Source organism: Suillus fuscotomentosus (genome assembly GCF_016647785.1).
Source record: "Suillus fuscotomentosus strain FC203 chromosome Unknown F5891scaffold_26, whole genome shotgun sequence".
Lineage (NCBI taxonomy): Eukaryota > Fungi > Basidiomycota > Agaricomycetes > Boletales > Suillaceae > Suillus > Suillus fuscotomentosus.
Genome location: NW_024539538.1, coordinates 601,154 through 627,386, shown reverse-complemented (window position 1 = coordinate 627,386; position 26,233 = coordinate 601,154). Strand labels below are relative to the sequence as shown.

General features: G+C 48.0%; 12 protein-coding genes across 12 annotated transcripts; 9 read left to right on the top strand and 3 right to left on the bottom strand.

Moving 5' to 3' along the window:
* Positions 1-184: 184 nt before the first annotated feature.
* On the bottom strand, positions 185-1,706 carry F5891DRAFT_1033245 (ribosomal protein S5, N-terminal domain-containing protein). Its single transcript, XM_041361696.1, has 4 exons — positions 1,424-1,706; positions 1,105-1,235; positions 502-1,048; positions 185-452 (listed from the first exon to the last, which is right to left on the bottom strand). Exons 2-4 carry the CDS (start codon positions 1,212-1,214, stop codon positions 333-335), a joined length of 777 nt encoding a protein of 258 aa, XP_041226257.1. The 5' UTR covers positions 1,215-1,235; positions 1,424-1,706; the 3' UTR covers positions 185-332.
* A 187-nt stretch (positions 1,707-1,893) lies between these two features.
* On the top strand, positions 1,894-2,899 carry F5891DRAFT_1128524 (ornithine decarboxylase antizyme-domain-containing protein; the record flags this gene model as incomplete). The annotated part of the gene is made up of 4 exons (XM_041364286.1): positions 1,894-1,949; positions 2,003-2,136; positions 2,225-2,663; positions 2,713-2,899. 4 exons carry the CDS (start codon positions 1,894-1,896, stop codon positions 2,897-2,899), a joined length of 816 nt encoding a protein of 271 aa, XP_041226256.1.
* Positions 2,900-3,153: 254 nt separating this feature from the next.
* Positions 3,154-4,398, top strand: F5891DRAFT_1033239 (DUF1771-domain-containing protein). The gene is made up of 6 exons (XM_041361695.1): positions 3,154-3,358; positions 3,413-3,629; positions 3,680-3,690; positions 3,751-3,871; positions 3,928-3,994; positions 4,048-4,398. The coding sequence occupies exons 1-6, from the start codon at positions 3,179-3,181 to the stop codon at positions 4,109-4,111; spliced, it is 660 nt and encodes a 219-aa protein (XP_041226255.1). The 5' UTR covers positions 3,154-3,178; the 3' UTR covers positions 4,112-4,398.
* Positions 4,261-5,810, top strand: F5891DRAFT_303905 (uncharacterized protein). The gene is made up of 6 exons (XM_041371284.1): positions 4,261-4,793; positions 4,848-5,163; positions 5,229-5,239; positions 5,286-5,403; positions 5,457-5,523; positions 5,582-5,810. Exons 1-6 carry the CDS (start codon positions 4,410-4,412, stop codon positions 5,643-5,645), a joined length of 960 nt encoding a protein of 319 aa, XP_041226254.1. The 5' UTR covers positions 4,261-4,409; the 3' UTR covers positions 5,646-5,810.
* F5891DRAFT_1109273 (uncharacterized protein) lies at positions 5,806-7,534 on the top strand. Its single transcript, XM_041363699.1, has 7 exons — positions 5,806-5,959; positions 6,011-6,471; positions 6,523-6,832; positions 6,898-6,908; positions 6,954-7,071; positions 7,128-7,194; positions 7,253-7,534. The coding sequence occupies exons 2-7, from the start codon at positions 6,166-6,168 to the stop codon at positions 7,314-7,316; spliced, it is 876 nt and encodes a 291-aa protein (XP_041226253.1). The 5' UTR covers positions 5,806-5,959; positions 6,011-6,165; the 3' UTR covers positions 7,317-7,534.
* Positions 7,535-8,767: 1,233 nt separating this feature from the next.
* Positions 8,768-9,891, top strand: F5891DRAFT_1033213 (uncharacterized protein). The gene is made up of 6 exons (XM_041361694.1): positions 8,768-8,896; positions 8,955-9,116; positions 9,176-9,186; positions 9,236-9,356; positions 9,419-9,485; positions 9,541-9,891. Exons 1-6 carry the CDS (start codon positions 8,803-8,805, stop codon positions 9,599-9,601), a joined length of 516 nt encoding a protein of 171 aa, XP_041226252.1. The 5' UTR covers positions 8,768-8,802; the 3' UTR covers positions 9,602-9,891.
* Positions 9,892-10,814: 923 nt separating this feature from the next.
* On the top strand, positions 10,815-11,755 carry F5891DRAFT_1033210 (uncharacterized protein). Its single transcript, XM_041361693.1, has 5 exons — positions 10,815-11,085; positions 11,145-11,155; positions 11,205-11,325; positions 11,391-11,457; positions 11,505-11,755. Exons 1-5 carry the CDS (start codon positions 10,944-10,946, stop codon positions 11,563-11,565), a joined length of 402 nt encoding a protein of 133 aa, XP_041226251.1. The 5' UTR covers positions 10,815-10,943; the 3' UTR covers positions 11,566-11,755.
* Positions 11,756-11,784: 29 nt separating this feature from the next.
* F5891DRAFT_303719 (uncharacterized protein) lies at positions 11,785-12,770 on the top strand. The gene is made up of 3 exons (XM_041371282.1): positions 11,785-12,066; positions 12,121-12,383; positions 12,443-12,770. The coding sequence occupies exons 1-3, from the start codon at positions 11,880-11,882 to the stop codon at positions 12,641-12,643; spliced, it is 651 nt and encodes a 216-aa protein (XP_041226250.1). The 5' UTR covers positions 11,785-11,879; the 3' UTR covers positions 12,644-12,770.
* Positions 12,771-15,664: 2,894 nt separating this feature from the next.
* On the bottom strand, positions 15,665-19,991 carry F5891DRAFT_303660 (fungal-specific transcription factor domain-containing protein). The gene is made up of 12 exons (XM_041371281.1): positions 19,458-19,991; positions 19,369-19,401; positions 19,256-19,310; positions 18,489-19,058; positions 18,082-18,439; positions 17,964-18,028; positions 17,682-17,908; positions 17,471-17,630; positions 17,299-17,413; positions 16,788-17,247; positions 16,094-16,735; positions 15,665-16,039 (listed from the first exon to the last, which is right to left on the bottom strand). The coding sequence occupies exons 1-12, from the start codon at positions 19,736-19,738 to the stop codon at positions 15,889-15,891; spliced, it is 3,117 nt and encodes a 1,038-aa protein (XP_041226249.1). The 5' UTR covers positions 19,739-19,991; the 3' UTR covers positions 15,665-15,888.
* Positions 19,992-20,153: 162 nt separating this feature from the next.
* On the top strand, positions 20,154-21,046 carry F5891DRAFT_1145710 (uncharacterized protein). The gene is made up of 2 exons (XM_041365011.1): positions 20,154-20,386; positions 20,444-21,046. The coding sequence occupies exon 2, from the start codon at positions 20,482-20,484 to the stop codon at positions 20,875-20,877; it is 396 nt and encodes a 131-aa protein (XP_041226248.1). The 5' UTR covers positions 20,154-20,386; positions 20,444-20,481; the 3' UTR covers positions 20,878-21,046.
* An 84-nt stretch (positions 21,047-21,130) lies between these two features.
* F5891DRAFT_1109264 (uncharacterized protein) lies at positions 21,131-21,998 on the bottom strand. The gene is made up of 5 exons (XM_041363698.1): positions 21,844-21,998; positions 21,643-21,784; positions 21,516-21,592; positions 21,454-21,459; positions 21,131-21,403 (listed from the first exon to the last, which is right to left on the bottom strand). The coding sequence occupies exons 1-5, from the start codon at positions 21,953-21,955 to the stop codon at positions 21,357-21,359; spliced, it is 384 nt and encodes a 127-aa protein (XP_041226247.1). The 5' UTR covers positions 21,956-21,998; the 3' UTR covers positions 21,131-21,356.
* Positions 21,999-22,053: 55 nt separating this feature from the next.
* F5891DRAFT_1164179 (chloride channel) lies at positions 22,054-26,179 on the top strand. The gene is made up of 19 exons (XM_041365348.1): positions 22,054-22,279; positions 22,334-23,225; positions 23,284-23,445; positions 23,501-23,543; positions 23,605-23,694; positions 23,752-23,835; positions 23,885-24,003; positions 24,062-24,075; positions 24,125-24,218; positions 24,267-24,317; positions 24,367-24,468; positions 24,517-24,888; positions 24,917-24,943; positions 24,995-25,137; positions 25,185-25,254; positions 25,305-25,494; positions 25,544-25,689; positions 25,741-25,843; positions 25,896-26,179. The coding sequence occupies exons 2-19, from the start codon at positions 22,347-22,349 to the stop codon at positions 25,958-25,960; spliced, it is 2,754 nt and encodes a 917-aa protein (XP_041226246.1). The 5' UTR covers positions 22,054-22,279; positions 22,334-22,346; the 3' UTR covers positions 25,961-26,179.
* The last annotated feature ends 54 nt before the right edge of the window (positions 26,180-26,233 follow it).

The following is a 26,233-nucleotide window of genomic DNA, read 5'->3' as shown; positions in this document are numbered from 1 at the left end:
GTTGCCTTTGATGATCGGTGATCGATCGGCAATCCGAATTTCGCAGGCGACAGTCGGGCCTGCGTGAATAGTGTCTCCGCCAGCTGCTGCAAGTTGGACCTGATATGATCAAGTAGGTCGCCTGAAGCACAAACCCAGATCATGATGCTCAATCGTGGCAAGACCCTCGAGGTCGGTCACAAAATTCTGTTCAGGGTTTTTCTACAATTTTGAATTACATAAGCAGCCAATAGCAGAACCTCGCATGAGATTATCATCGGCGGTGTTTATGGAAAACATACTTGGGCATATGATTTTTCGGGAATACATGATAGAAGCCAGACCTACTACAACTAGTACGTCTTCTTGCCAGCTGTAAGCTGTAGGTGAGCACTGTGCTCGTCATAAGGCACTTTTGATACAGGAATCTCGCGCCATAGGTCAGGAGTAAGGAACGCGTAAGTTTTCGTAATCTAGAATAGATGTAAGCGAAACACAATGAAAAAGTTCGAATACACATACAGCAGCAAATGTGGCCTTCAAGAAATTACCCATTGTTGCAGTCGAGCCCTTCGACTGCGTGTAGCAATCCTCAACACCAGCAAGCTGAAGCAAACGCTTTGATGCAGGAGCAGCAACGATACCAGTACCACGAGGAGCAGGGATCAGTCGGCACATAACGGAGCCGACCTTTCCGCTAACCTTTGATGGCACGGTGTGGGGCTCACCAAGGGCTGCACCCCAGTAACCTCTTCGCACGGGAATGACAGAGAGTTTAGCAAGGATGATAGCGCCCCGGATGGCAGTTGCAACTTCTTTCGCGCACTTCACACCCAATCCGACATGTCCGTCAGAGTCACCGATGGCAACAAAGGCCTTGAAGCGGGTACGCTGACCGGCACGGGTCTGCTTCTGCACGGGCATGATCTTCATAACCTCATCCTTGAGTTTTGGCAGGAAAAAGTCGACGATCTGGTATTCCTTAACGGGGAGGGAAAAGAGATAGATCTCTTCCATGGATTTGATTTTACCGTCTTTCACCAGACGGCCGAGTTTAGTAACGGGAGTCCTGCGAGACCATATGTTATATGGCCGAGCGCAAGGAGAAAATGGATGAATACAGACCATTCCTTTTCCTCATCCTTGCGGCCTCCTCTGCGGGGACCTCGACGTCCTCTGCCTCTGTCGCCTCTTCCACGTCCAAATCCACCACGTCCGCGTGCTGCGTCAGCCATTATGTATGTGCCGAAATTTTACTGTGCAGATTATAGTTAGTACTTGAAGTCACTAAGAAACGAACGAAGCCAAGAGAGGTAGCATGAGACCAGAAGAGGTACATCTGATAGTGTATCGATGCATCCATCCAAAATACGATTATTTGACGTCCGCCATGCAGAACCATCTGGATACTCAGCCGCGCGCAAGGGAATGGGATTGAACTCACATCTCGAAGGTTCGGCGGTGTTGTGCTCGCTGTCGATGGTAGTGTCACCGCTGTGTATCCTGCAATGCAGCCGCAAAAGCCCTGCCCTGAAGCGGTAATATGACCCCCCTGACACGTTTGATTTACACTGTGCAAGTGTAACACGTTCTCATCACACGATTCTAGCTCGAGAATATGATCTTCGTACTCCAATTGTGTCGAGATGGCTTAATTAGTGAAATGCATCCCAGGCCAGGCGCTTACAACCTGCGAGATAAGTACTAAGTGACCGGGGGGGTTGTGGAGTGGCAAAGCGGTGCTGATGATAAATACAAGCACCGTCGTCCCACGACCTCAACTCTTACAAATTCCAAACGCTACCTGCTGTAAGTGCTCATTTCTTTCCTTCAAGCCTCTAGTCAAACCTGACTTTTTTAGCGTTACTTCTCACCTACGTAATAGTTTTCTAACCCCAGTCAAGTTGGCAGAACATGTCGAATCCATCCATGTCCAATTTTTTGAAACAGCAATTTAGTATTTGCCCCGCGTATGCTCTTCACCCTCTCTCGTGTTTAACTTTGAGCTGATTGTGGTATCCAGCAACGGCTGTCAAGCTGTTGGGGATGGGGCTTTCTCTGCTGACATTACTCCTAGTGTACTTGCCGTCTGCCACATGCAGGGCACCGACGACGTGTACTACTACTCTACTACCTTCTCTGGTGGACCCGGGGTAAGTTATTCATGTCATCATTGATAACACACACTGAGACTTTTCCAGTGGCGCGTTTGACGTCCCTAACGCTAAATGCCCTCCCGACAGAGGGTCGTCAGACTGTGTGACAGGCAGTCCGGCGTCTTCAATTTCTTCTTCTTTCTCGAATTACTCATCGTCTCCCAACACATCCAATGTTTCACTTATGCACCCATCGTACTCGCCTTATTCATCTACGGTTCCGCCTCGTGACATTCCTGTCAGAACAGATTCGCCCTACGACATCGCCACCCCGCCTTTGACACCAGATGACGATGAAGATAGCTATGCCACTGGTATACTTACAAAGCATTCTAAAGATGCTTTGGATCTTCTTTTAGCCATCTTTCCTCGTGATGGATTGAGCCTTTTGCCTTTTGCTAAGAGCGTTGTCGTCGCCGCCCCAAATATGGGTGCTTCTTTCGATGGTGTGGTGCTCGAACTCCCTGGAAAGACCAAAACACTTTACGTCGATGGCAAGAACGCTCAAGCAGTATCTCTTCGCGAAAGGTGCGTTGCTTTTTAGAATCTAACGTCAGTGCTTACATGACCACCGTAGCATTGTGGCTCTCCTCGATTTAGCCGACGAACAACTCCAGTGCTCAGCTTTGATCATCGCATTCAACAAGTTTTCCCACGGTCTGAGCGAACTGTTACATTCACTCATGTACGTTGGGGGCAGCGTCGTTACTAAACCACCATTCCAGGTTGATCCTACGTACATCCTCGTCGGTGTAGAGATTTAGGTGGACGGTCAAGGGAATGTGGACCAACCTTATGTGGTAGGAGTGGGCATCGTATAAGACTCAATTGTTTCTCCATTACTGTATGCAATCAAATGACTGCTTTCTGGCTGTTCAAATGTACGCTGGCATAGCTGACCTGTCACATACTATGATCTGAGATGACGGATGGTTGGTTGAATTGTCTTTGAGGCGCCCGAAGCCTATTATGGAAGGCCAAGTTGACCTGCTTGGCAGGCTGAGCTTATCATATTCTTCTTCATTTCAATTAACAACTATATCATGGGGTTACTCGACTTTCTCTTCTCCATCGTCAAAGCAATTTGTGGAGAGTCGTCTCAGCCAGAAGGTGAAAAGCCCACTGGTGCACAGAGACCACCGCGACCACAGGAGCCACTATCTCCTCTTCCAGGCGCTTGGCCTACTCCCCAACAGGACCGTTTAAGATACCAAGTAAGCCCAGTAGGTTGCGAGTGGTTCGCATATCGTAAAGTTCACTCAACGGTTGGTTTGTAGGACCGAAACCAAGCCAATCAACAGAATGAACACTACACGTCTTTGCGCGCCAAAGCAAACCAGGAAGGAGACGCTATGGCTAAATGCTTCCAACAAAGCCACGATGCGTATTCTCGTCGTGAGGGTGCGCTAGCTAAGGAACTCTCAGAGAAGGGCAAAAGACACGAACGTACCATGGAAGCATTGAACGCGGAGGCCAGTGCATGGATATTCCGAGGTATGCTGAGTTACTTTGTGTCGGTCTGGCTTGACATTGGCATCGCACAGAGAACAATTCGGTTCGTCACATGCTAGTGATCATTGAGCTCGGCCGTTTTTTGATACTATAATGCAAACAGGATCGCGAGCCGGGCGAATTAGATCTGCACGGACTGTACGTCAAGGAAGCCATAACATACTCGGATAAAGCTATCAAGGAGGCTCGACAGCGGGGGGATTCACAGATCCGCCTCATTGTTGGTACGTAATATATTGAACTTTGACTACGGTACAGAACTCATACATCAGGAATGCAGGCAAAGGCTTGCACTCCAATGGCAACGTCGCTAAAATCAAACCTGCCCTAGAGGACTTGATGAAACAGTACGTATGGTTTGTGGGTCCTCTCTGCCTATTAGCTAAACTATTTGTCAAAGGCTCAATCTTCCTGTTGAAGTGGATCCACAAAATGCAGGCGTTCTGATCGTACAGCTTGCTTGATCATCCAGTGTGATATGTACCTTTTGTGGCCACTGAATTACCTTACGGATCTGATTCGATGTATCTCGGCCGAAATAACCTTTTCGCCTCCCATTCAAACATGCGATTCTACGGAACAAAGATATGGTGTTGCTGTATGTATGATATATATCTATTGCCATGTATACCACTGTGACATAACCTCTAATGCTATCGACATGAGGTTGACATGAGGCGGCGCTTTGACGGTCAGGGTTCTCACTGATTCTCAATCATCATAATAGGTCCTTTGTCCGTCTCTGTCCCCCACATCATCATCATGGAGACGCTATACATCGTCGGTGGACTAGTGGTCCTCGTGGCTCTAATAGCCTTGATCGATGTCTCCCCGCAACTACAGCTACCACCACCACCACCACCACCACCCTTAGGTGTATGTTCACCATCAGATTCGCCCTATGTACCTACTTTCTCGCAGCAAGGGTCATCCCACCAGCCATCCCAACCCCAGCTCCCGTCTCCACGTCCAGCAATCCGATATCCCCAGACCCCTTCAAAATATTCTACATTTCAAGCGTCTGGGAGTTCGCAGCCCTCGCCGTATCAGCCTCCTCTGCCGAGCGCACAATACCTCCCATCAGCCACCACCCCCCTTTTATCTCGTCCTGCCTCGGTGCCCAAGCCCGTCTTTTACACCCCTCAGGTCTGTCCTAGCATGTTACATCTGCTGTTTACTCACCTCTTCGACACACAGCAGCCACGTCGTTTTGTCGCAAGAGTTGCAAGAGTGCCACTGGTAGTGCCTGTGGTGATCAACTCCCATGAACGTTCTGCTGCAAAAGCGCCGGAGGTACCTGTAGCTCATGTAGTAATCGACCCTTACGAAGACCCCAAGTCTCTTCGTCTCAAAGCCGTACAGGAGGGAAATCGGATGGGAAAATACTTCAAAGAGAGGAACGAAGCGAAAGCTAGGAATGACCAGCAGCGTATTAAAGAGCTTACTCAGAAGGGTGAGGCACACAGAGCAAACATGATGCTTCTGGACAAGGAAGCCAGCGCAAAGATATTCCAAGGTACGAAATCAATAAAAGGAACGTGCAGGATACAGGAAGCTTACTCGGACTCCTGCCTCGTACAGAGAACAACCAAGTTTGTTGTGTTCTTGTCAAGGGCGGCGCTGTCTGACTTTTCCTAGAACCGCAGAAATGAAGTTGATCTCCACGGACTCTACGTCGCAGAAGCCAAAACCTATTTCGACACTTCTGTTCAAGAAGCTTGGGACCGTGGAGAATCATCACTTCGTGTGATCGTAGGTAAGACACAATGACACTTTTCAACTTCGTTCTGCGACAGTGAAACTGTTCAGGAAAGGGAAATCACTCTGACAACAACGTCCCGAAGATCAAACCTGCAATCCAGGCTCACGCGGAAAGGTAAGCACATCGCAGTACGTGTCTTTGTAAGTTTTTCTGAAACAGGTATGTCGTGCAGTTTGGGATTGTCGATTGAAGTGGACCCTCGCAATGAAGGCTGCCTTATTGTAAGTCTCAAGTGAACTCACTGAGTGCCGATTTTCCTGTGATCTCCATGTGTTTCGCAACTCGTGTACATAAAGTTAACTGCCCACCTCTTCATACCAAAGTCCGCTCCAGTGGGGAAATGTACGATTACATAACTAATGTAAATTTTGAATACATAATTACTGCAAACCGATGCCGGCAGTGACTCATCGACGTATCCAGGACCATCCTTACCTTCGCTTGCACAAGTGCAGACTCGGAGCCTATACTATGCTTCTATCAAAACAACGCGGTCCATGCGCACCATGACGGTGCACTAGCCAACTTGAAGGAACTATCTGAGAGAAAGGCAAGTAGTACGAACCTACTGTGGAAGCTGCAGCTACATACTAGTGATGAGATTGGATGGGTATTCACATATCCGCCTCATTGTTAATATGTGATATAATAACCTCTGACGGTATCAACACAAGGTTGACGTGAGGCGGCGCTTTGACGGTCAGGGTCCCCACTAGTTCTTAACCAGGGCCTTTATTTGTCACTGTCCCCCACATCATGGAGACGTTATACATCATCTGTGGACTAGTGGTCCTCGTGGTTCTAATAGCTCTTGGCATCACCTTGTTCAAAGTCTCCCTGCCAGCGCAGCCACCATCCTCGGGTGTATGTTCACCATCAGATTCACCCTATGTGCCTACTTCCTCGCAGCAAAGGTCATACCAACCACTGCATCGTCCAGCAATCCAATATTTCCAGACCCCTTCGGGATATGACAGACTTCAAGCGCCTTCGCAGCCCTCGCCGTATCAGCCTCATCGCCTGCCGGGCGCACAATATCCCCCATTAGCCACCACCCCTCAGGTTTGTCCTAGCATGTTACATCTGCCGTTTACTCACCTCTTCGACATGTAGCAGTCACATCGTCCTGCCGCAAGAGCGTCGCTGGTAGTGCCTGTGGTGATCGACCCCCGTGAACGTCCTACTGCAAAAGCACCGGAGGTACCTGTAGCGCGTGTAGTAGTCGACCCTTACGAAGACCCTAAGTCTCTTCGTCTCAAAGCCACACAGGAGGGAGATCGGATGGGAAAATGTTTCAAGGAGAGGAACGAAGCCAAAGCTAGGAATGACCAACAGCGCGCTAAAGAGCTTACCCAGAGGGGTGAAGCACACAGGGCGAACATGATGCTTCTGGACAAGGAAGCCAGCGCAAAGATATTCCAAGGTACGAAATCAATAAAAGGAACGTGCAGAATTCAGGGAGCTTACTCGAACCCCTGCCTCGTACAGAGAATAACCAAGTTTGTTGTATTTTTTTCAAGGGCAGCGCTGTCTAACTTTTTCAGAACCGCAGAAATGAAGTCGAACTCCACGGACTCCACGTTTCAGAAGCCGAGTTCTATTTTGACGTTTCTGTTCAAGAAGCTCGAGACCGCGAAGAATCGTCACTTCGTGTGATCGTAGGTAATACACAATGAAACCTTTTAACTTTGCTCGGTGATGACAGTGAAATTGTTTAGGAAAGGGAATTCACTCCGAAAACAACATCCCGAAGATCAAACCTGCAATCCTGGCTCACGCGAAAAGGTAAGCACATCGCAGTACGCGTCTTTGTAGATTTTTCTAAACCAGGTATGTCGTGCAGTTTGGGATTGCCGATCGAAGTGGACCCTCGCAATGAAGGCTGCCTTATTGTAAGTCTTAAGTGAACTCACTGAATGTCAATTTTCTTGTGATCTCCATGTGCTTCGCAACTCGTGTACATAAACCACTGTCCGCCTCTTTTCATACCAAAGTCTGCTCAAGTGGGAGACGTACGATTTAATGTAAATTCTGACAACAGTATATAATTGCTGCACACCGATGCCGGCAGTGACTCATCTTTACCTCAAATGCGGAGCCTATATGCTTCTAGCAGAACCATGCGGCCCATGCGCATCATGACGGTGCTTGAAGGGACTCAGAAGAAGGCAAGTTACTGTGTAAGGCATGCTAGTGATGCATCGATGATTCCCGAAGCGCTCAAAGATGATAATAATGCGAACAGGACGGTCAGCCAAGCAAATTGTATCTGCACGGACTCTACGCCAACTTGAAAGAAGACATATCATACTTGGATATAACATGCATCAAGGAAGCTGCGCGGTCACTGCGGAGATTCGAATATTCACAGATTCTTTGATTGTTAGTACGTGATATGAGTATGATACAGAATTCAAGGCTTACACTCAAGTCAGAATTATGATCCGGGTCCATCTCGCTAGCCTCTAGAGGACTTGATGAGGCGGTATGTACTATATACTTATGGAGTGTTTCCCACTTATTAGCTAAACCATTTGTCAAAGGCAGTACCAGGATTCTTCCAATAGTACTGATGTGGACCCACAAGCGTTCTGATTCAAGGTACTGTGGGCACATCACACGCTCGCCTCTAATCAGAATATCATTCCATGCACACTGGTCTGACATAACTTCTGATGATAAGCAGTCCGCATGGGACGGCGCTTTGGTCAGGGTTCTCCCTTGATTCATGCATTATTTTAATCCCGGAATATAGATGTCGGCGTAGCGCTCGTTGTGCAACTCGAATTTAACTATCATGATCAATCAAGCCTTTGATTCGTTTCCATCTCCCACTGCATCATGCAGAAGTTCGTCGGCACTGTATCATCAGCCCTCAAGGCCCTATTGAAGGGCCCAACTTGGTTGCTATGGACACTATTCTCCATATTCAAGAGCAGGTCTCGGCCACCGCCGGTACCATCCTTGGGGTTATCTTCACTATCTGATTCACCATACGAAAATGCTCACTCGTACCCGCCACGTCCAGCGGCCGAACACCGTCAATCCCCCTCCGCTCGTCAACCCCCTTCCACTCATCGATCCCCTGCCACTCATCGATCTCCTTCTGCTCATCAAACCCCTTCCGCTCATCAACCTCCTTCTGCTCATCGATCCCCTTCCACTCATCAACCCCCTTCCACTCATCGATCTCCTTCCGCTCATCAACCTCCTTTTGCTCATCAACCCTCTTCCTTTCATCAATCCCCTTCCGCTCATCAATCACCCACACCCCATCAGCCTCGTCGCCAACCGAGCATACGACTCCCTGCACAACCTAAGCCCCTCGTATCTCCTGATGTCGCTCCGGTGAACGAGCCTGTTCGAAGTGACATCCCTCAGGTCTGTCATAGCATGATCTATCTGGCAGTGCTGTCTACTCACCTTTGCGACACAGCGGTCACGTCGTCCTTCTGGACCCGACTTACCTACAAGAACTCCAGAAATTGTTGTAACGCCCATTGTGATCGACCCCTATGAAGATGCTGATTCTCTTCGTCGCAAAGCCAGAATTGAGGGAGATCGCATGGAAAAATGTTTCAAGCAGAGCCAAGAAGCGTATATTGACAAAAACGGAGGGCGCGCTAAAGAGCTTTCTTTGAGGGGTGAGGCGTACAAAGACAATATGGTGCGCTTAGATAAGGCAGCCAGCACGAAGATATTTGAAGGTATGAGAGTGATGGACAGACCATGCAGAATTCACCAACTTACCTCTAACTTCATCCAGAAAATAATCAAGTTGGTTGTTGTTCTTATGATACCCGCCGTTGTCAGACGCTTTTCCCAGGGACTCGGTTTCGGCACTGTTGATCTCCACGGACTCTTTGTCCCAGAAGCCAAGTTGCACTTTGACAACGCTGTTCAACAGGCTCGGAACCATGAAGAATTGTCACTTCGTGTGATCGTGGGTAAGACACATCGCAGACTCAACTCCAGCAACAGGTTTCTCATTGATCGCAAAATTGCTTAGGAAAGGGAAATCACTCCGAAAATAACATCCCCAAGATCAAAGTTGCAATTCAAGAACGTGCGAGAAGGTATGTGCATCGCGAACGTATCCCACAAGTTGGTTCTCATTGTGGTATCACGCAGTTTGGGTCTGGGCGTTGAAGTGGATCCTCTCAACGAGGGTTGCCTTGTTGTGAGTTTATGAGTCTTGATCTCAGCTAACTTGAACGGCAATTTTTGACGACCCTCATCATGATGCACTCACACGAGTCCCACGTGCTTTTTTGTGTTATCCTTCCCCTTTTCATACTCGAGTGTGTATGATACTATAACAAATGTTTTGGTATATTTCATTCTGTTCTGTCTACAGGAGACTGGTCTTGGTGTAGTGTAACAATGTAGTGATGTGATGTATTCATTCTGTACGATGCCAACTTTGGTTACAAGACTCTTTGTCATCTCGCTCGAGTCCGCATGCGTCCATTGCATTACCTCGATCCTACCATTGCAATGGTTTTTGTTGGCATCTCAGTGTCCATTAGTACTTTAGTGTGGATGGCCTCCCGCTGCCCGGGCAGACTTTTAGACGGCCGTATGGCCCGTACTTTGAATCTCGTCTTTATACTACTCATTGCAGTATCTTTCGTCGGGTCGTGCCCACAGACGTTCTGACTTAGGGTACTAGGTGGGCAAATCCTGCGCTCGCCGTTTCTGCTCAAAATATTGACCATGTATCCATCTCATGCATACCGCTGTGACATACTAACTTCTGATGATACGCTGACCGCGTGGGACGGCGCTTTTGGAAGAGTCTCCTCATTCGTGCGTATGTAACGTTAGATTTTCATCGTGGAATATAGATGTTGATGTTGGCGTAGCGCCCGTTATACTACTACTCCGAGTCGAGTCTAACTGTCGACCAGGCCTGTGATCTGTCTCCATTCCCCACTCCATGATGCAGATGTTCATCCCCACTGTATTATCAGCCCTCGAGGCCCTGTTGAAAGGCCCAACCTGGTTGCTACGGATAGTGATATCCATATTCTTTGGCAAGAAAAAGCCCCTGCGACCGCCAATACGACCCCAGACTTCACTATCCGAGTCTGATTCACCATACAAAATCACTCACTTGCAGCAGCAAGGATCGCCACCACTGCGTCCAGCGGCCGAATACCGTCAATCCCCCTCCGCTCATCAACTCCCTTTCGTTCATCAACCCTCTTCCGTTCATCTACCACCTTCGCAGCACACATCCTATCAGCCTTATCACCAACCAAGCATACAATTACCCGTACAACCTACGTCCCCAGTATCTCCTAATGTTGCACCAGCGAACGAGCCTGTTCAAAGTGACATCCCTCAGGTCTGTCATAGCATGATCCATCTTGCAGTGCTGCCTAATCACCTTTTCGACACAGCGGTCACGTCGTACTTCTGGACCCGAATTATCTACAAGAACTGCAGAGATTCTTGTAACGCCCATTGAGAATGACCCTTACGAAAATGCCAAATCTCTTCGTCTCAAAGCCAGAGATGAAAGAGACCGTATGAAAGAATGTCTCAAGCAGAGCCGTGAAGCGTATGCTGATAAAAACGGAGGGCGCGCTAAAAAGCTTTCGTTGAAGGGGGATGAGCACAAAGACAACATGATACACCTGAATCAGGAAGCCAGCACGATGATATTTGAAGGTATGGGAGTGATGGACAGACCGTGCAAGATTCGCCAACTTATCTCTTGCCTCATCTAGAGAACAATCAAGTTTGTTGTCGTTCTTATGTTACACGCTACTGTCCGACGCTTTCCCCAGGGACTCAGGTTCGACACAATTGATCTCCACCGACTCTTTGTCTCAGAAGCCAAGTTGTACTTTGACGATGCTGTTCAAAAGGTTCGGAACCATGGAGAGCCGACACTTCATGTGATCGTAGGTAAGACATTCCATCACCGACTCAACTCCAGCGACAGGTTTCTTATTGATCGTAAATTTGCTTAGGAAAGGGAAATCACTCCGAGAATAACATCGCGAGGATCAAACCTGCAATTCGAAAATATGGGAAAAGGTATGTGCATTGCATATCATCGCAAGTTGGTTCTCATCGTCATGTAGATTGGGTCTGCGCGTTAAAGTGGATCCTCTCAATGTTGGCCGCCTTGTTGTGAGTTTGTGAATTTTAATTCCAGTCAACTTGAACGGCGATCCTCATCATGACGCACTCACACATACTTTTTTATGTTATCCTTCCCCTTTCTATACCCGAGTATGTACGATGCCCGAATGTTTTGGTACAGTACTAGTGTAGTGATATGATGCAAGTAGTACGGTACTAGCCAATTTCAATACAATATGATTCGACCGGATCGGAACGGGACCCAAAGGAACGGCTGTCAGCTCAATGAACTTCAATCAAAGTGGCTCAAGGCAGACATATTGGCTGGCTGGCCAGCACACATCATCCAATCTTCCGACGCCTATTGCACGCTGATGCAGCGAGCGCCCACTTTTCAGAGTCGTTCTCGAGTGCACACCCTCTTTATCTTACAGCGAAGCTCTCGTTCGTACGCGTCCAAAAGTGCCAATCCCTATCCCTATCCAACGCAAACAAATCCTCAGCCGCACCAGATTTTCCATTTACCGCGAAGTGCAAACCAGGAGGATGTGAAACGGAGATGCATGTATCATCTTATATCACTGCCTTCGTACGACCTTTAGTAACACAAAGCAGATTATGAACTCGTCCGAATTTACCACCCAGACTCGGCTGTCGCTCGTCATTATCCCTCTGAGGAGTCGCAGGCGCGGTTTCGAGCTATTTCTAGAGCGTACGACATACTTCGAGGAAAAGCATCTGTTTCTGGTGAACCGGTCGAAGCTGCTCACAAAGTGGATCCGATACGATGGTCAACTAGGTCGCGTCGTCCTCATTTCGACGATACAGCTAGTGATGAGCGGTGGAAAGAGAGAGTAATCATGGGTACCGTATTACTAGTGAGTGTCCTTATGTTCTTACCCGAAGTTTACGACGAACCGCCTTCAATTTATTCTAGACTTTAGCTGCCTTTGTCGCACAGATCAGTTGGACTCGCCGACAGGCTATTGCAGAAATGTCGAGTCATAGATGGCCTTCCCATCCAGGCAAAAAGTCAGGGAATGACGATGACGCTCTTGCTGCAGACCAAGAAGATGGATCACTAGAAGGCAGCCTTGACTGCAGCCAGGGAGGTCACGGTCTTCGTGGCAGGCAGTGACCATCGCATTGTCCTTCGTTTCACCACTCTGATCAGATCGATCAATGACCATTGCCACGGTGTACGATGGGTATCTGCTGCGCACATGTACTTATTGGTTGTCGACAATCTATGCATTGCATCGGATTTGCCCAGTTGCTTCAATCAGTCTGCCAACCTGCCAGCCCTGTTCAAATGTACAATATCGGGGCAGGGACGAATACATCCGTTGCTTGGTATCCACTATGTACGCCAGTCTTTTGATTAGGGTTGAGCAAGTTGGGGGCGATAGGAATGAGGACAAATTGTAGGTCGCACCGAGGTCCTCGGAAAGCAACATCAGGGATATTCATTTAGCCATGTAAGCGATAAAGGTCGTCCTGGATATGGCAAGTTCTGACGAATACAAAGGTGACGGTTTCGTTATTTTGGATATTGAGAAATTTGTGCATCACGATACACGACTCACAACTCATGTGTGCTGGAAGGATACGGGAGAAGTAGATGTCGGATCTAGATGGTGACAGTGTGGCATACCCAACGTCGTACTCTGTATGTGGGAGCAAACTAACAGCAGGCAGCAACACCTTCAGAAGACATATCAAGCCTTGCGCGTCGATCGACCATAACGCACTAAAATTTCCAATGTGGGTTCTTAGATCTAGACGATGTAAGTCTTTATTTGTGTTGCAGCAGGTTTTGTGTTATTAATATCTATCACGACTATGTCATATATTTCCGGGCTATTGGTATTGCGTGCTCATCACCTCGATGCAACAGCCGCATCAAGTATTCCCACTACATGCTCCCATATCAAGAAAATCACGACCCATCCCTTGTACATCCCACTTCACCAATTTTGTCTCTGCGGGATCCCGATTGTGGATGTCTCCGTGACACGATGTTAAAATGTGTACTTTTCCGAGGATCGTCGTACATTGCTTGTCCTTCATATGCCTGCAATGCAATGTGATATCATCGGCAGGAGCTCGTCGAACACCATTGTCTCAAATCCTTGTGCCTCAGCAGAGTCAGCACGTCATTGGCATGGGCGTTCCGTCCAATAGCCCTGGCGACCTAGTTGCGCGGCGATTCTCACCAGATGTTTTCAACGATTAGATTCTCCTGCTTCCTCCCCCCAGTAATAACTTTAAATTACGATCATGAACCTTCGTAGGTCCGGTTGAAGCCAACTTTCACATGAAGCCAGAATGCTCAACTTTAGTGGGTTCAGATCAGGCACTCCTTGATTACGCCATTCTGGATTTCTCAACAGATCTCAAGCTGCCATCCCCAATTTATCGACAAATCATATTTCTCATGTTATGTTTCGCAGGGCTAGCGGCGTCATATTAAATTTATACCCTTTTATAACTGCCATGACGTAGCACTCATGAGCTCCTTATCTTTTGCGAGTACCGGTGAATTCACTCATTTCTTGTGAGCACCAGTGGCACATGCATGTATATGGTAGCCCCGCTAATCTTACCGGTCACTTGTGTCGTATGACAGCCAAAGGATTGCCGAGCAGGGTCAACAATTTAGGTGCGCGTGGTTGATATCTTCCTGCTAGTGATGAAATGGGAAACTTCTGAATCCTAGGCAGGACTGCCCGAACCCGAACCTGTTCACGACATCGCAAGGTACTTCCTCTCCTTCTTTGATTTATCCTTTACATGATTTGTGAACCCAGCATCCGAAAATGCGCGTTTGCAAGGCACAGAAGAGCTTTTCGCAGGCACGCGGACCTTCAGCGACCCTGCTCATCAAACTGTCAACACAATTGCTCAAGTCACCGAGCTTATGTGTTGATACTTACTAAGTTGACGGCCTGACTCACTAATAGGAGAGTCTTTGGCAATTTTTAGGGAACCATCAATTGAATTTTGGAGCATGGGATGATTGTGGGGGCATTTTGACGTGCATCGCACTGGCTGCATGCGGTTGAGACGGTTGGACAGTGGTGCCACTCCCTTTCCCTTTGTACCGCATAGACACATCGTTGTCGTGAATTTCCGTATCTTTAGTGAATTAACTCCCACTTGCCCGTCGAACTCATGATCAGCACACCCCCTGACGCCGGCAACGTCCGTTAACGTCAAGTTAACCTCGTGCGAAATTCATTCAACTCGTCTTCTGAAGTTCTGGTTGATCTAGGGCATGCTAACTATATGCAATTCTGCATAAATCTTTCTATGACCTTCTAGATTTGACCTTTTTTGCTTCTTTTACACTATGTACGACTTTTGTGTTTGTGTAAGCGCCCATCGAGAGTATACGCGTCAACTGCTTGAATCATTAGCCTGGTCGCCATCCTCCCGCCTGAACTCCTCCTCGGCCCGGTGACTGCTGTAGTACTATCGCTTGTCTCGCATTGGGTGCGCAATCAAAGTTTACCGCAGGTTCCCTCTCATCCGGTCGTCCCCTCGTAGCATTTATTTCTAGCCACATGTCTTCCACTCCGCGCATAATCCAGTGAAGAGGTTGGGCATCACCATGGGTCCCATCGGCAACATAGACGAGGTGCTGAATAAACGCACGTTGGTGCACTGGCGTCAGAAGTCTCGTCTCTTCCGTGCCTTGAAGGCATCGTGTGTGCCGCTAGAAACCACGATGTTTCGCTCCCTATTACACCGCAAACGACTCCTAATGGCGCTCGCTTGTCGAGATGGCCGTCAGGAGCTGTCTTATCTCACGCACGCATAGGCACGCGTTGCATGGAAATGCTATCTATTATAACCCCATCAAGGAAGATTGAAGATTCAGATTCTCGTCATCCATGTCACAGGTGCAAGGAGCAAGGCACACCGGAAAGAAATCGAAGAGTGCGGCGTATAGATTCTTCCCTCAAGGTTATTGATAGGACCCCTACTAGCACTTGGGTAACGCCCCATACCCTAATCATAGCTAAACGTGCCACAGTTGCTGTTCTCCCTTCATTGGGAACAGGGGGGATGACATATGTCGGTCCGAATATTGGCCGAAATATTTGCAGCTGACCTGTATCTCGTGCTCATGTGTGATTCATAATGAGCCGAAATTTAGATCATGTATCACAGCTGTATAGTCCTATAGACTAGGGAGCTCTTCATTGCATGCAGAAAGCACCGTAAAATCTAACGGTCGCGATCTACAGGAAACACTAAGATGGATGGTATGTAAACTAGAAGATAACTACATCATCAACTGAGGCCTCGACATCAAACGCCATGAAACTGGTCATGGAAAATACATAAGACGGCGAGTCCCTTGTTTACCCGTTGATGTTAATAGTGCCCGGAATATGAGACGATGTGCCCTTGCGAGTATTCACTCCCTTTGGAATGCAGTATGTTGCTGGGACGAGGTGGAGAAGGGTCGGCAATCAATGATCGAGGTTCATACGCTTGCTCCCACTCAGCTGCTGGCCACTCGTACCTAGGGCAAAGGACGGCGTGAGAAGACTAAGTTTTAATCAGACGAAAGACAGACCTGGATTCTGAATGAGTGGTGTATGTGTGATGTGTGGCTTCAGCACGCATTTGGCCGTTGCCACTATGCTGGGTATAATTATTGAACGAGGTTGCAGGATCAAACTGCGGATGTGGCACGGGGTCGTCACATGGCAATCTTGTATCAGATCTGTGCACAAGGTTCGCAGGTAACATTATTCCAGAGTCGAGACTGGTGATCGAGGGTTTCGGAGCTTCTAGGGAATGATGGATGGCGGGATGGTCGTATTTGTGAGGATGAGAAGATTGCAAGGACGAGGGACGAGTTTGTAGTTGGTTCCAAGGGGTGTTCCCGCTTTGCGTTAGCCCATGGGATGCCCACAAGGGTAGTACTGCAGGAACTGGATGTCTGGTAAGGTGCGGGAAGTCGAACCACTGAGGACTGGTGTTAACGGGCTCGGCCAGTGGGACGTATGGGTATCTAGTGACTGGCGGGAGCGTAGGATGATAGGTTGATGAGGGATTAGGGCGATAATCCGGAGAATGGGCGTGATGTTCTGGTAGCGGCAACAGTGTGTGCGCGTCGTCTTTGCCCCCATAACTTTGGAGTGACAGATTACCTTTGTGAACACCACTTCCAGAGCCGTTGAGGCTGTGTGGCATTGAAGTACTAAGGTCCTTTCTAGACAGCAGGAAACCTCAGTAACGGTCAAATAATAGATTGTGTAACGTACAGATACATCTCGGCATTTCTCCATCGCGGTTTCAGATGTTCAAGCACTTGTATGAAAAAGGAGACATCTTCAAGGAGCTCTGCCATTGCAACAGCAAGTGTCGGCTTCACGTCCTCCACTCCACCAGACTGGAGTTGATTGCGCTCTTGCCACTTCAAATCCCAAAAGTTCATGAGAAGAATCGCAGCACACATGTGTGACCCGCAAATGAGCGTGGGTATATTAGATATACCCCTTTGAATCTGTGCCCGCAGTATCTTCGCACAGGATTTTGCTGCGTTGACACAGATGGCGATACAGGGGACGGGCATGTTTGCGTGCGGGGCAGCATTGGAAAGGGAGCGAAGTGAACCGGGTAAGAAAGGACGGTAAATGAGGATGTGGATAAGGTAGTAGGTGGTGTACAGTGTAACCGATTGGTTAGCGAAGAATGGATCTTCCATGTGAGGCGACCATTGCACTGTAATCGAAGCGTGAGATGGATCGACGCCTGTAATCAATAATTACTTACAATGAGGGGGCACTGAGTCGACCCATTCATTCATTGCGGCACTAAGATGATTCAAAACTTCATGCCACCGCGGGCGCGCGGCACTGACCAATAATTTGGACCTGTCAAGGGCATACTATGCCAATGAAAGTTAGTCACTCGTAACAGACACCTGCGGGGTGGGAAAACGCACAATGGTCCTTAAAGCGTATGCGGAGATTTTAGTCAATTTTAGATAGGAGTTGAACCCTGCTATCTTTGATGGCTTTCCCGGTGGTTGTTGGAATGCCTTCTCAGGATCCTTGGTTTCCCAGTATTCATCATCGACTTCCAGGGGAAGGTCGACATCGAAGCTGGATAAGCATGTGTCAGAAGGGTCACGTAAAAAAAATCGTGGGACTTACTCTTCTTCCCCAGAACAACATGGCCGTCCAAGAGCAGCACTTCCTATGCGGTCGTAAAGCACAAGCACCCAAAATGCTCTTTTCCACAGTTCCTCCTCAACACTTGGCTTTGCTCCGTAAATCTTCTTGCGGTGTGCGCCAACATCCTGAGCTTTGCGGAGGCCAATACTGATGAAGAGCCATCCCACTGGATGAAAAGCGGTACCGCGTAGAAACATGCCTAGCAACTATGGTAGATAGGATATTTTTATAAATCACTGCTGCCTTTGTAAATTTACTCACAGACATAGTCTGGACCTCAAACAGGCCAGGGGGATGAAACAAGCTGCGAGAATCGCGATGAACATCTGCAGAAAATAATGAGATCCATGAGCATAAATCGATGTGGTTGCCAACATACCAACTGCTGCACTGAAATACTTCCATCCTGCTCTTTGCCACTTGCAATCCTCATCAGGTATCTCTGCCTCGGGTATGTTATACACATGACCATCCAATACGCGGGGATCGTCGGACCAGCGACTAGCAACAGCAAATAGCGCCAAGCACAGGCATCCAAACCACGGATCTGTTTCTTGAAGACCCTGCTGCCATTGGTGCTCAAATGTCGGCCGATGGAAAAGCGGACATTGAGGGTTGATATGGAGAAAGAATAAATTAATCAAACTGTCAGCCAAGTCAGGTGGGGGGAATTCCTTTGTTAGCGAGTGGCGGAGCGTCTCGAGCCTATCTTGGAAACCTTCGAAAGCAAATTCCCACTAGAACAAGCGATGAGCAATTTGATGCTCGATGAGAATGAATGCTTACTGAAGGCGTGGTCCAGAATTCTGGCCGTCGCGTTGGTGTAAAACAGACAGAACTCGTTGATTCCGGTGAGCTACGACTACCTGTCGCACTCTCGGCATCAGTTGAGCCTGACTCTTGAAATATGCGGTTGATGTGTTCCTCGCGGAGTTTTCGAGTTGGTTCGATGAGTTTGAAGCAGCTACTCTTGCCATGGAAGCGAACTTGACTATCCACCAATGAGCCATGTTCTTGGGCAGGCTCGAGCCCACGAATGGTTAAACGCTTCATGCCCCGGGAAAGACTCAATTCGCCGACTTCTTCACTTTCCGAGGAAGTGCATGCGTCCGACGATAAGTCTGTATCAGTGCGAGGAGTGCCCGCGGAACGCCGGCTCCTGACACTAACACTAGATGAAGGCAAGAATTTGCCAACAGGGGGTAGACTAGGTGACCCACGAGATCGCAAATGAGCGACTGGCGATGCTGATTTTTCATCTGGGGAACGACGGTATTGTGGTTCTGCATCATGTTTCCAAGAATCACGGACAACTGGTACACCAAGCTCTTCCGAGAAGTCAGCCTCAGGGCGGAGCTATACAACAATCGTCAGTCAGTCAGTCAGGAGCAACGGAGAAGACAAGCCAAGTATGAGAAGATAAACTACAGTTTCCATCATGTCTCGGAGAGACATGCGATAGGGCGTGAAGGTCTGGTTGCATTGGAGACCTTGACACATTCTCGAGACACCCACCATGCTGGGCGGGATCAATAAACGTGAGATTTACGCACCCGCTTTAGAAGTGCCTCCATTCTTTCCAACCTGTCCTCGAGACCGGTGATATATCTGTACACGATCTCAGTTCTATTGTCATAGTTGGTCAGAGAACGGGGGTAGCACATACGCCTTTGGAGGACCTCTAGGCTTCGAAGCTTCGCTGCAAGAACCGCAATCGTTCAATAACTTTCACTTGTATGATACCCTCGAACATACATATAAGAACAGGTCTTGCGATTCTGTATGCAGTTGGTACAGATATTGCCAGGCATGCGTGGGCCATCACATTTAGTCTTTCTACGGCGACAGGCATCGCATGCTCGCTCGATCTTTCGCTTTTTGTAGGCATTGTGGTCACTGGAGTACGATTGGGTCTGCTGCAGAGTGACCATAGAGGTGCTGGCCATGGGCTGCTGGGATGCCGCATAAGGGTCGCCAATATCTACGACATTGGATGAATAGACGTTTGAAGAGTAGTAGGGACGAGTAGGATGCATATGAAGAAGTGGGCACGGATTTGTAAGGATACGAAGATCAAAAGGAGGGTCAAGGGAGGAATGATTCAGGAAGATCCACGATAGCACTTTGAGGGAACTAAAATAACACGGTCACGGAAAGACAATTAAGACTGGCCTGATATCCGGTTAACCTATAGTGAATATTTGTCACAGAAGGGAGACTGCTTGAAAGGTGTGAAAGTGAAGAAGACAGGGAAACATAGCATTACGATTCACGACAAACCAGGTTAAATATTTTGGTCAGCAACGTTATTTCCCCCCTGCTCATTGCATTCACTCTCACGTGCTGCTAGTCGGACTTTAAACTCTCGGTGCCGTAAACCAAGCCGATACGGATAACAAATCCAAATTATCCAATTACAATACCAAAAATTAATTATCACCCTTAAAGCAGCCTAAATCCAAATCATTGAGCCTGCGATCGCTGATCGACCTTTTGTCAAGGTTTTGCCGCCGGTAAGCGGATCGCTGAACACCAAACCACTTCGCTGGCTACATACTTGGTCTTCTTTTTCTTCAAAACCCGCCCCTCGGTCACTTGACGTAAAGTACCAACCCACCTGACCAGTACTTGATCATCCAGGCCTTGTGTTAAAATACAGCAGGCGACTACCTAAACTTTGTTGGGTGAGTCATTCCAAATGAATCCTCAAAACTGTTTCCTGATGTGGCACCTGCCACCAGTAGCCCGGCGTGAGCTTGTTAAACTTTAAGAGACGTTTATGCCATCCCGCATGTCCTTACATCCCTTTCTTCGGCTCCGTTCGCTGGCTGCCAAGTCAGCCCCACAACAATGCCTCGTAATCGGGACGCGGAGAATGAGTTCATCCAACTTAAACAGACCTTCTCCTCCTCCCCTTCCACGCGAACTTCAACGAGAGTTCGAAGAACTACAGCGTAGTGCCCAAATGCCCCTCTCATCTCCAACCCTCTCGTACGCTGAAACAGAGGCACAAATGTCGTTACACCCTGACGCTCGTAAACCGTTAACGCCGGAGTTTGATGGTGATGTCAATCCCAGAACTGGCGAACAAGGAGGTCCGAAAAGGGAGCCCGTCAGGAAGTGGAGTGATGACGGCGGTGACTGGAGTTTCAAAGGGCGTGTCTCTGACTTCTAGTGAGATCACTTACGACTAGAATTTTTTTATCTTATTTTAAAACTAAAATCATGATGGCATCTTGGGTTACTCCGGTTTTACTATCTCAAAGCGCTGGCAGTCTTCTTGCTACCCAAACCAATCCCTTCTGAATCTGACCAATGGAGACTAACAGAATCCATGGCTTCCTAGCTCCTGCATTTACTTGAATGGTCCAAATATTGATCTCACCCGGGACTATATTCAAGTCGAAACTCAAGGGTTGTAAACGAGCTTTTCTGAAATTTCTCCATCTGAGCTCGCTTCCATGCTCAATAAGCGTCAACGTAAGAAAGCTCTTCCACATGAATGCGGATTTCAAGATACATTAGTACAAGCCCCTAGCTTGCAACAAAAATAAATTGCGCGAAGGGACCCTTGCAGTCAAAAAACAGGTTGGCGTTGCACAAGTTACAGAATTACGAAAATATGTACATTTTTACCGCAGGAATGTCATCAGATCACCTCCTGATGCCTCTTGGGGCAGGGACGCCACGTCCCCGACGAGCTGTCATTTCGATTAGATCACGGGTTCCAGAAGAAGAAAAATAACCATACCGTTCGCTAAAGAGTTTGTTCAATCAGTGAATCATACGACACAGAAAAACACAAGAACGGACCTCTCATAATAGTTGCGCGACCGCGCGCAGTACCTATACCTCTTCCGCGCATGGCATTGGGACCAACTCTCTTAAACCTGAGTGACAAGGTCAGGATGATCTCGAGATCCGATGGTATGCAACTTACATGGGGGCATTCTGCAGCATATCTGGCACAATGAAGAATCTGACCATACTTCCCCTGATATACACCTGATCTAGTTGTGATACACGGCCATCTCGTCCTGTTACTGTTATATCTCTGAGTGAGATGTTCAAGTTATCTTCGGCTAGCAGCGTAGATGAATCAGAAAGGATCTATGACAGTGATGCTCGAAAATAGACGCACCCTCGGCGAGTTTTCCACGATAAAGTTGGCCCGTCTTGAGTTCCACGGTAACAATGTGTCCTAAGGACTCGTGGAGTAGCTTGACTGGCACACCAAGCCCCGTGTTTGCCATTTCTGAGTGGTTGTCAGTGTAAGAGTTTGAATTCTTTGATGTGTTATTTGGTCTTGTTTTGTGGGAACAAATAAATTTGCCTAAATGGTCAGTACTCCCTGCCGACTTCTGTGGGGTGCCGATTGCAGTGGAAGGGATAGTACTCCTTAAATTAGTGACAGCGTGGCAAGTCTCAGACTCTCAGGCTCAAGGGACCTTGGGCGGAGAGAAGAAATTCATTGAAGAAGCCTGAGTGCGATAGAACACCAGCACAAACCGAACAAGTCTTGTTCTGTCACCGTCTCTGTGTTCTCCAACGCGGTCAACGTCGACTGCAGCAATTGTGTATGAATTCACGCAACATGATGATGCGCTACCGTAATGCTGATACAAAACTAGAAATATCCGTACAATGTCAAATTCACCACTCCTCGCGATCATTCAATCTGATCCTCCCTCTGGACTTCTGAGTGACCCATCTGATACCGATTACCGCAGGCAACGTCTGCAACAAATTGGTAGCTATCCGAATCCGACACCCATAGCACAAAATCAAGCAGACGATGAGACGACTGCGTTTTGCGCAGTCCCCAGCGGCACCGGTTACGGAACATTGCCCATCGTTCGCCCGCGTCGCGCACGCACCCAAACCAGTCTTTGGATCGCTCCTCGTCGACCTACTCTTACAAGCCTTCCTATAACGCGAAGTGGGACTATTTCTGTTCCCGACTCTCCATCGGCCTTCTCGACAACATTTACACAAAGTACACACTACAGGCGAATTCCTCATCAGCGGCCCATATCTGCCTACGATGCCCAGCTCGTAAATGCCAATGCCGATGCTGCGGAAACTGACATCGACGTTCGAACAAACGGATTCCGCGTATGGTACTCCTCGTTTACCTCAATTGACTGGCTTCACGATTCGATTAAAGATTCGGTCCGCTTTGCTCGGCTCCGGCGCGGCAAGTCTATCCGCTCCAGAGTCCGACTTGTGTTCGACAAGAGCCTTGGGTGGATCATTGTCACGGTCGTCGGGTTCCTCACTGCCGTAGTTGCATTTCTTGTCGTCCGTGCAGAACAATGGCTGTTTGATGTGAAACAAGGCTACTGTAAGACCGCATTGTGGCATGCACGTCATTTTTGCTGTCCTCTGCCCGATGAGTATGGGTCTTTGGATGGCCATTGTCCCGCTTGGAGGACTTGGTCAGATGTCTTTGCGTCGTGGACGGGCAGCGGATCGGGAGGTGAAGATAGTGTTGTGCAATATCTTGCGTTGACAGTCATTGCGGTAGGTTTCTCGGCTGTGTCGCTGAATTATGGTCATACGGCATCTCATACATCCTTAGATTGTATTGGCCAGTACTTCGTCGCTCCTCACAATCAATCTCACGGCGTCGACGTCCTTCGTCACTCGTAAAGAATCCGGAGTTCTGTCTCCGGATTTCAACAAGAGTGGTGAACAAAACGCCCCGAGCTCTTCGCAGCCCAAGCGTGGTGTGATCTACTATGTACGCACAAGTCTTTCTACAGAGTGCCCACACTGATTATGATACGCCATAACAGGCTGCAGGGAGTGGAATTCCGGAAATCAAGACAATTTTATCTGGTTTGTGACGGTCAAAGTTGAAATGGCCATCTCTCATTTTCAATTTCTTCTATTAATGCAGGCTTCGTCATCCATGGTTATCTCGGTGGGCGCGTGCTATTTATTAAAGCGCTTGGACTGGCTTTGTCAGTTAGTTCAGGACTGTCTCTTGGTGATTACTTTCGCAAGTTACTTCTGGCACGCGATCACTGATGGGCCCGAAATTCAGGCAAGGAGGGACCTTTCGTTCACATTGCGAGTTGCATAGGCAACATCGTCAGTCGTTATCATACCAAGTATGAAAACAACGAAGGTTAATTTCTGGTGTTTAAGTTTTTTTTTCCATATTCATTTTTCTGCAGCCAAACGTCGTGAGATACTTAGTGCAGCATGCGCGGCAGGTGTCGCTGTTGCATTTGGGGCACCCATTGGTGGGACCCTGTTTAGCTTGGAAGAAGTCTCTTACTTCTTCCCGCCAAAGGTAATATCCTTCCGTTGTGCGTGAATCATTTTCTAAATCTGCTGTTGGATGTTTCAAGGTTATGTGGAGAAGGTAGCCACCATACATTCCAAGATGACTTTGTGTTGAATTAACTTTCTAGCTTTTTCTGCGCGATGATAGCGGCTGTGACCCTCCGGTTCCTTAATCCTTTCGGAACTGGTAAAGTTGTATTATTCCAAGTCACTTATGACAAGGTTTGGAACGCAGTATTTGACTGGTCACTTGCTCATTATATCCGACAGGATTGGCATGCATACGAGCTGATATTTTTCATCCTACTTGGAGTTCTTGGAGTGCGTATCTCAGTTCTCTTGGAGGACAGCTCATTGAACGAGGTCTCAGGGAGTATACGGCGCGTATTTCTCCAAGCTGAACTACCGCTGGAGTCGTGACGTTCGTGGCGGAACATGGTTAAAGGCGCATCCAGTTGCAGAAGTCATCCTTGTGAGCATCACCTTGTTTGTCCGTTATCTAGCCTTCTTAATGATGTAGGTGACCCTCGTAACCACCGTCTTGTGCCTTTCAAGTCCCTATGCGCGCATGGGGGGCACAGATCTTGTTTATAATCTCTTCTCAGAATGCCGTACAGGTAGTAAAAACACACATTTCAATTTGTGTGTCCTGGATCCAAGTAATTTCGACCATGTTTGGTCTGTTGTGCGAGCAATCCTTGTTGCCATGATAGTCAAGGGTTTCCTGACCATAATTACATTTGGCATCAAATTGCCAGCTGGGATTTTTATACCTACCCTCGGAGTAGGTGCATGTGCTGGACGGATTGTTGGCATTGCTGTGCAATGGCTTCAGTACCATTACCCGAACAGTATTGTATTTGATGTATGCGAAGGTGACATGGATTGTGTCGTGCCTGGGCTTTATGCAATGGTGGGAGCCTGCAGCGGCCTTGTCTGGCGTCACTGTGAGTAACCGGCTCCAAGTCCTCGGTACCAAAAAGTTGACTCTTCTTCAGAGAACGACGGTGTCATTATCGGTCATCATGTTCGAGCTGACCGATACCCTCACGTATGCTGTTCCTGTCATGCTGTCTGTCCTCGTTGCCAAGACCGTAGCCGATGCCCTGGAACCTAAGGGAATTTATGACCTGGTCATTGAGTGAGAACCTAGTCCAAACTCCACCGGTCTTCCTGACACTTTCACAGGCTATCTCAACTTCCGTACCTAGATGCTAAACACGAATATTTATGGTCAAATCTGTCCATCAAGGAAGTGGTAAGGGCATTAGTACTCATTGTTGAGATCCGACTTAGTATCACTTCTAGACCGATCGGGATGTGGATGTGATCAGGGTTGACCAACACAATACCGTTGAAAGTCTTCGGGACCAATTGCAATCACTTCTGAATGCTGAGCATGATGACGGTGGTTTCCCTATTCTCAGGCCAGGTCGCGACGAAGATTGTCTGCGCATGGTTGGCTACATTGGCGCTAGCGAACTAGAGCATGCTCTCGGTAGATACCCTCATTTTCCCATACAAATATCATCTGACAAAAAATATAGCCGTCGTAGCGGAGAGAGCAACCCAGGAGGTTCGCTTCCACACTACCTATGCGGATGAGGAACTGGCTACTTCATATTCGACCTGGGTGGAAGAGCCAGGGCAGAGTGAAGACGATCCATTCGACTTCAGCGTATACATGGACCAGGTATTTCCTTTCATTTGATTTCATAATGTACAGACACTCAAATGGACGTAGGCGCCATTGATGATTCAGTCCAACTCGCCTTTGGAGCTCCTTCACCAATTCTTTGTGAAGCTTGGTGCACGTTATGTTATAGTGACGGACACTGATGGTGACTGTACGAATATTCATTCACTCCCGTTTTGTGTTGCTGAAGTTGCACTTTTCAGATGAAGGCGTAATCGACAAGAAGACGTGGCTAGCATTTCTCAGCGAATTGGAGGAAAAATCATGATAAACTTGCGACCACAATTGGTTGTTAGCTAATGGACGTGATCAACAGACACTCACACACTATGGAATTATTCTGTGGATACTGGTTGCATACCCAAACCCGAAGTACGAAGTACACTACTGACACAGACAATACTCTGCTGTAAGCATGTTTATGATTATTGACCTTAAGTTATCGCAACCACAGTACCAGTACTAGTACTACTTTACTACACAATATACTATACCTTATGACCACTCCGGTAGAATCGCGTTGTAGTACGCGCTGACCGAT

Excerpts from the sequence above, each read along its gene's own strand:
- F5891DRAFT_303719 (XM_041371282.1), top strand. The coding sequence starts at position 11,880 with ATGCAGCGAGCGCCCACTTTTCAGAGTCGTTCTCGAGTGCACACCCTC. Across the intron at positions 12,067-12,120 it reads GGAGGATGTGAAACGGAGAT|ATTATGAACTCGTCCGAATT; the intron begins GCATGTATCATC and ends AACACAAAGCAG. Across the intron at positions 12,384-12,442 it reads TCATGGGTACCGTATTACTA|ACTTTAGCTGCCTTTGTCGC; the intron begins GTGAGTGTCCTT and ends AATTTATTCTAG.
- F5891DRAFT_1145710 (XM_041365011.1), top strand. The coding sequence starts at position 20,482 with ATGCCATCCCGCATGTCCTTACATCCCTTTCTTCGGCTCCGTTCGCTG.
- F5891DRAFT_303905 (XM_041371284.1), top strand. The coding sequence starts at position 4,410 with ATGGAGACGCTATACATCGTCGGTGGACTAGTGGTCCTCGTGGCTCTA. Across the intron at positions 5,404-5,456 it reads ATCACTTCGTGTGATCGTAG|GAAAGGGAAATCACTCTGAC; the intron begins GTAAGACACAAT and ends GAAACTGTTCAG. Across the intron at positions 5,524-5,581 it reads ATCCAGGCTCACGCGGAAAG|TTTGGGATTGTCGATTGAAG; the intron begins GTAAGCACATCG and ends TATGTCGTGCAG.
- F5891DRAFT_1033213 (XM_041361694.1), top strand. The coding sequence starts at position 8,803 with ATGATCTATCTGGCAGTGCTGTCTACTCACCTTTGCGACACAGCGGTC. Across the intron at positions 9,357-9,418 it reads GTCACTTCGTGTGATCGTGG|GAAAGGGAAATCACTCCGAA; the intron begins GTAAGACACATC and ends AAAATTGCTTAG. Across the intron at positions 9,486-9,540 it reads ATTCAAGAACGTGCGAGAAG|TTTGGGTCTGGGCGTTGAAG; the intron begins GTATGTGCATCG and ends GGTATCACGCAG.
- F5891DRAFT_1033239 (XM_041361695.1), top strand. The coding sequence starts at position 3,179 with ATGGGGTTACTCGACTTTCTCTTCTCCATCGTCAAAGCAATTTGTGGA. Across the intron at positions 3,359-3,412 it reads TAAGATACCAAGTAAGCCCA|GACCGAAACCAAGCCAATCA; the intron begins GTAGGTTGCGAG and ends GTTGGTTTGTAG. Across the intron at positions 3,995-4,047 it reads CTAGAGGACTTGATGAAACA|GCTCAATCTTCCTGTTGAAG; the intron begins GTACGTATGGTT and ends TATTTGTCAAAG.
- F5891DRAFT_1109264 (XM_041363698.1), bottom strand. The coding sequence starts at position 21,955 with ATGGCAAACACGGGGCTTGGTGTGCCAGTCAAGCTACTCCACGAGTCC. Across the intron at positions 21,785-21,843 it reads TCGTGGAAAACTCGCCGAGG|CCGAAGATAACTTGAACATC; the intron begins GTGCGTCTATTT and ends CTACGCTGCTAG. Across the intron at positions 21,593-21,642 it reads ATGCTGCAGAATGCCCCCAT|GTTTAAGAGAGTTGGTCCCA; the intron begins GTAAGTTGCATA and ends CTTGTCACTCAG.
- F5891DRAFT_303660 (XM_041371281.1), bottom strand. The coding sequence starts at position 19,738 with ATGCATCCTACTCGTCCCTACTACTCTTCAAACGTCTATTCATCCAAT. Across the intron at positions 18,029-18,081 it reads GTATTTCAGTGCAGCAGTTG|ATGTTCATCGCGATTCTCGC; the intron begins GTATGTTGGCAA and ends TATTTTCTGCAG. Across the intron at positions 16,040-16,093 it reads ACCACTCATTCAGAATCCAG|GTACGAGTGGCCAGCAGCTG; the intron begins GTCTGTCTTTCG and ends CCTTTGCCCTAG.
- F5891DRAFT_1109273 (XM_041363699.1), top strand. The coding sequence starts at position 6,166 with ATGGAGACGTTATACATCATCTGTGGACTAGTGGTCCTCGTGGTTCTA. Across the intron at positions 6,472-6,522 it reads CATTAGCCACCACCCCTCAG|CAGTCACATCGTCCTGCCGC; the intron begins GTTTGTCCTAGC and ends TTCGACATGTAG. Across the intron at positions 7,195-7,252 it reads ATCCTGGCTCACGCGAAAAG|TTTGGGATTGCCGATCGAAG; the intron begins GTAAGCACATCG and ends TATGTCGTGCAG.
- F5891DRAFT_1164179 (XM_041365348.1), top strand. The coding sequence starts at position 22,347 with ATGTCAAATTCACCACTCCTCGCGATCATTCAATCTGATCCTCCCTCT. Across the intron at positions 23,226-23,283 it reads TTGCGTTGACAGTCATTGCG|ATTGTATTGGCCAGTACTTC; the intron begins GTAGGTTTCTCG and ends ATACATCCTTAG. Across the intron at positions 24,889-24,916 it reads AAGGTGACATGGATTGTGTC|CCTGCAGCGGCCTTGTCTGG; the intron begins GTGCCTGGGCTT and ends CAATGGTGGGAG.
- F5891DRAFT_1033210 (XM_041361693.1), top strand. The coding sequence starts at position 10,944 with ATGAAAGAATGTCTCAAGCAGAGCCGTGAAGCGTATGCTGATAAAAAC. Across the intron at positions 11,326-11,390 it reads GACACTTCATGTGATCGTAG|GAAAGGGAAATCACTCCGAG; the intron begins GTAAGACATTCC and ends AAATTTGCTTAG. Across the intron at positions 11,458-11,504 it reads ATTCGAAAATATGGGAAAAG|ATTGGGTCTGCGCGTTAAAG; the intron begins GTATGTGCATTG and ends ATCGTCATGTAG.
- F5891DRAFT_1033245 (XM_041361696.1), bottom strand. The coding sequence starts at position 1,214 with ATGGCTGACGCAGCACGCGGACGTGGTGGATTTGGACGTGGAAGAGGC. Across the intron at positions 1,049-1,104 it reads AAGGATGAGGAAAAGGAATG|GACTCCCGTTACTAAACTCG; the intron begins GTCTGTATTCAT and ends ATGGTCTCGCAG. Across the intron at positions 453-501 it reads TGAAGGCCACATTTGCTGCT|ATTACGAAAACTTACGCGTT; the intron begins GTATGTGTATTC and ends CATCTATTCTAG.